At 37.1% G+C, this 4,287-nt stretch overlaps 1 protein-coding gene across 1 annotated transcript; it reads right to left on the bottom strand.

The window, feature by feature from the left end:
- Positions 1-248: 248 nt before the first annotated feature.
- Positions 249-1,814, bottom strand: LOC124556117 (zinc finger BED domain-containing protein 5-like). Its single transcript, XM_047130137.1, has 5 exons — positions 1,386-1,814; positions 1,180-1,333; positions 988-1,128; positions 627-921; positions 249-507 (listed from the first exon to the last, which is right to left on the bottom strand). The coding sequence occupies exons 1-5, from the start codon at positions 1,812-1,814 to the stop codon at positions 249-251; spliced, it is 1,278 nt and encodes a 425-aa protein (XP_046986093.1).
- Positions 1,815-4,287: the final 2,473 nt, after the last annotated feature.

Genomic DNA, 4,287 nt, shown 5'->3' with positions numbered 1-4,287 from the left:
ATCAGAATACGAACAAATAATGTTTGTATAAAAAAATGTGAGATTTATGAAGCACGATTGTCATCCAAATACGACTTCTGAGCGCTGTGTTGTACATGTACATGTATTTTAAATTGTAAGGTTTATTGGCAAGTCCTATGTCATTTTGATGTTGTACTACAAAGACGCTAATAAAGTGAATTGAATTGAATTGAGTAGATACAACTGCCAGTTCTTCTTCTTCTTCTTCTGTTAATGTTAAGCCCAAATCACGGGAAGTTTCCATGAATGGGTTTCAAATCCAGTCGTTCAGTGTTGAAGGATGGAAAAAATGAACTCAGTGTCTCTTCTAAACTTATTAAATAATCTACTACTATTGCAAGTATTTTATTTATGCACATGCTCCTTACCAACTGGAACATTTCCAAGTTACATTGAACAACTTTTCTTTTCCATATCTGTAGTTTTCCGTGAAACATTTTAATTTTGTTGGTGGATGTAAGGATATTTTCTTGTTTCCCTTGCATGCTAGTATTCAAAATATTGAACTGCTGAAATATATTGTCCAATTACTACGATATGGCAACCCAAAATTCACTTCGAAGGAGGTTGCAAAAATGTAAATGTTTCATTTCTTCGAAAACTACCAGTGCGAGAACTCCTTGTCGTAGCTCATGCACACGGTTAAATACTTTCTCCCTCGACAATCACTGACTTCTTTGTGTAAAAGCAACCGTCTGTGTTCTGACTGCATATCGATACAAAGTTTTTCGAATAAACAAGTTTTGACAGGTCTTGTTTGTATAAAATTTACCATCTGAACAACTTGTTCTAAGACTTCTCTGAATTTTTTCCCCAATGCTTTTGCTATTAAGGCCTCCCTATGAAGAAAGCAGAGAGTTACGATAACATCTTCAACAGAAATGAGGCCCCTAAAACAGTCTACCATTGAAGGGGAGCCATCTGCACAAATGCTTACACACTTCTTCCATGTTACCTACTACTTACTGAGATAACAATGTAAAATGTTGAAAACGTCCACACCTTTAGCAGACCCACTTAATTCTTTGCAAAAACGATAATGATTTACTATTTGATCTTGATTAATGAAACGGACAAATGCTAACAGCTGTGATTGGTTGGTAATGTCTGTTGATTCATCAACTTAATATGCAAAGCTTGAGTGTTTGAATTTATTACTGCATGCATTTTTCTCTATATCAATACACATTTCTATAATAGGCCTGTGAACTGTATCATTCGACAAAGGAATCTCGCTTATTTTCATAGCTGTTTCATTTCCTAGCATTGTCGTGACCACTTTTTTTGCAAGCAGGCAAAATAAGTTGCTCACCTATAGTATGAATTTTGGTAGGAAGCTATCATGTATCAGAAACAGACATTACACTTTTAAAAGAATTTGATGCCCTTGTTTGCTGTTTAGACAATCTCTTGAAATAGCTTACAGGTTTATCTTGAAAATGAGAATGCACTGTTTTAAGATGTTTTCTCAGTTTTCTGGGAAGCAGTGATTCATTTGCCATTTTATACCCACATGCCAAGCATAGTGGGAAAGGATAATCTCCACTCCCAGTCCCAGTGAAACCATAGCTTAAGTAGCTTTCATTGTACTTACGAGTAGGCTGCTGTTTTGCCTTTTCACTTGTACTTAGCGTTTGTTCACTTCCAGAATCGGTTTCTTTGACAGCATGGTTGTCTTTCAGAAATCTGTCCATTTTATTCGATTGCATTTTACATAAAAGATTCACTTCTAGTGCTTTGAAAATAAGCAGTACGCTGTACATAAACATTAGCCCCACGTACGCTAACAACATCTCACTGACATATCACCTGAAAGCTCTGCGATAACATCAAGCGCACAACAATGGAAACGCGTTTTCCTTCTGGGCCTGGATTCTTGTGCCTCCATGGGTTAACAGTGCTGCTAACGATAATTTTCAAATTCTGTTAACCTTGCTGGAAGCTTTTATCACAATCCGCTGGATCACTAAACTGCAATGGAAATGACGCTCAGAAGTAGCAAGGCTTCATGAACAATGACGATTATGTTCACATATGCTACTCATTTGTAGCAAAGAAAATGAAATGAAATTGTTTTAGTCACGGACAGGTAGAGGTCAAGCAATAAGCAGCTCTCATTGATAATTTCCCCTCCCAGATTCTCTTTTTAATAGTATTTTATTGAGAACAGAAAGGTATACATTTTCAACATAATATTATTAAAAAGTTACTGGTTCCGGGTGTTATTTATAATTTTTTGATGCATTGTTGCGGTACATAAATAGGTTATAATGATCAATGATAATAATATGCAACTCACTTCCTACTTGCTGTTGTAGCGCCACTTGGAGTTAGGTGCAATAGGTTCGCAATCACTGGGGACGACACAAAACCTTCCGAATTCTATGGACAAGTTGTGATCACGTGCATAGCCCACAAAGCTCGATTCCAGCATGGCTACCATCAAAAAAGAAAAACATTGATAGGCACATCAATTGCGAAACACAAGCACTACACACTCAGATAATATCCGTAAGAGCTTCCGTCGGAAACATCCGTCAATCGTCAAATATTTTTTCACTGTTTTCTCCTGATTCTGAACGTTTGGAACTGACCAGAAATCTATTAACGCTTGACAACACTGTGGATTAGCTCAATGTATATTTACAAACTTCAAGAGTGACACAAGAGTCATACCGTTTGGTTACGGAGAAAAGGCACGGAACGAGGAGTGCGAAAATAAATTGCATGGGCCTACAGGGCGAAGGGTGGTGAGAGGGGTGACGGTTAGGAAAATTTCACGACCATTGCTAGTAATCCACGGACGCCTGTGCGCGTGGTACCACCCAGCGACTAAAGGCCATGTCCTGCGTGAGTGACAGATGCGAGCGACTTCTGGATATGCGACACTCAGCAACAAGCAGCAGCACTGGGCGAAATGCTTGGGTGTCCTACGTGCGAGCGACCACGTCGCGCTACTAGATGGCTGCTTAGAGCCAACCAGCTGTTTGTATGAAACGGTACCCCTAACCTGTAGAATACTGTAGTTGGAGAGTAAGGCTACAGAATTAGGTTTACTTCAGAAAACAAAGCGAAAATGAATGCTGTTCATGAAATTTACAAAGGGAGGAATGTCCACGGAGAAATTCATAAATATCATCAACTACGAAGATCACCAGACAAATTTTTCGAGTACACGTGAATTAGCAGTTCAGCATTCGACTATCTCATCAATAACATAAATACGAATGTTTTTTACATGATCAAGAACTTTTAACAGCCAATAAATGCGGAGGAATGACTACTACATAACCAACTACGCCAAATACAAACATACGTACACGAATTGATACATGTTTACAAAAGGTAGATGTAGTGTAGGGGTAGTGTATATAGTTCATGATCACCTTTTAGGTAAAGGCCGAGGGCTCAATTCTGGACTATTGTTATATTTTCAATGACTCTGATACAATTCTGTATAATAAGTTTTATTTATAGTGTTTACAATGCATCGTTAAGTATGTTTTTAAGATCTTGCCAAAGAACGTGATCTCCACACCTATCCCAGTATATCACACACATTTAATTCCTAATAAATTACAATGAATCATGAAATTTTACAGGTATTTGATGTTGCGAACGTAATTCATCAGCAGTCAGTGTTAAGGCCAAGCGTTTCAATTATTCTAAATAGTCTGTAGAAGTAAAGCTTACGAAATGTTTGAAAAGAAAGTCAAACGTTTTGTGTAATGATTTGTCTAAAAGTACGAAATAAAAAATATTAGGGAAACGTTTGGTGCACCTCATCTTCTGTTCATGATTTCGAGCATCATTCAAAGGCACGTACAACATTTCTCTTATCTACTTATTTCTTTTACACAAATCAATTCATAAAATATTTGACTGATTTCTTTCATTTTTTAATTTCAAGTTTCATTCAGAAAGCATGACCTTACTGACTCCTCGTTTGCCTTCTTCACATACTTGGTTCGAAGGAAACCTTTTTGACATTTAAATACTGCACCAGTGTATCCTTTTATGTGCAAAATAGCTACGTATTGAGCAGATGAAATTTTTGGCACTTCATTTACAGCAGCTTTTCTTGAAATATTTCACTTTTTCCTCAGCTTATTAATTAAGTTTTCGTTAATTACCCTGATTACTTTCAAGCAGTTAAATATTTTCATGCCAAACTAGACCTCATGCTGGTCACTTTGATACCCCATTTACCTGTTTCTCTCCCTTTGTTTGGCTATGAAAATTTGGACAAATCCTCATGATGTAAGT

This window comes from Schistocerca americana, chromosome X (assembly GCF_021461395.2).
Source record: "Schistocerca americana isolate TAMUIC-IGC-003095 chromosome X, iqSchAmer2.1, whole genome shotgun sequence".
Taxonomy (NCBI): domain Eukaryota; kingdom Metazoa; phylum Arthropoda; class Insecta; order Orthoptera; family Acrididae; genus Schistocerca; species Schistocerca americana.
Note: the sequence above shows the minus strand (reverse complement) of the source record. Positions and strands in the feature narration are given on the sequence as shown.

What these genes read in the sequence shown, in the direction of transcription:
- LOC124556117 (XM_047130137.1), bottom strand. Translation starts at nt 1,814, where the DNA reads ATGTTGTTAGCGTACGTGGGGCTAATGTTTATGTACAGCGTACTGCTT. An exon ending in CATCAAATTCTTTTAAAAGT is followed by an intron (nt 1,334 to 1,385) that starts GTAATGTCTGTT and finishes TTCATACTATAG; the next exon opens with GTGAGCAACTTATTTTGCCT. An exon ending in TATAGAGAAAAATGCATGCA is followed by an intron (nt 1,129 to 1,179) that starts GTAATAAATTCA and finishes ATGAATCAACAG; the next exon opens with ACATTACCAACCAATCACAG.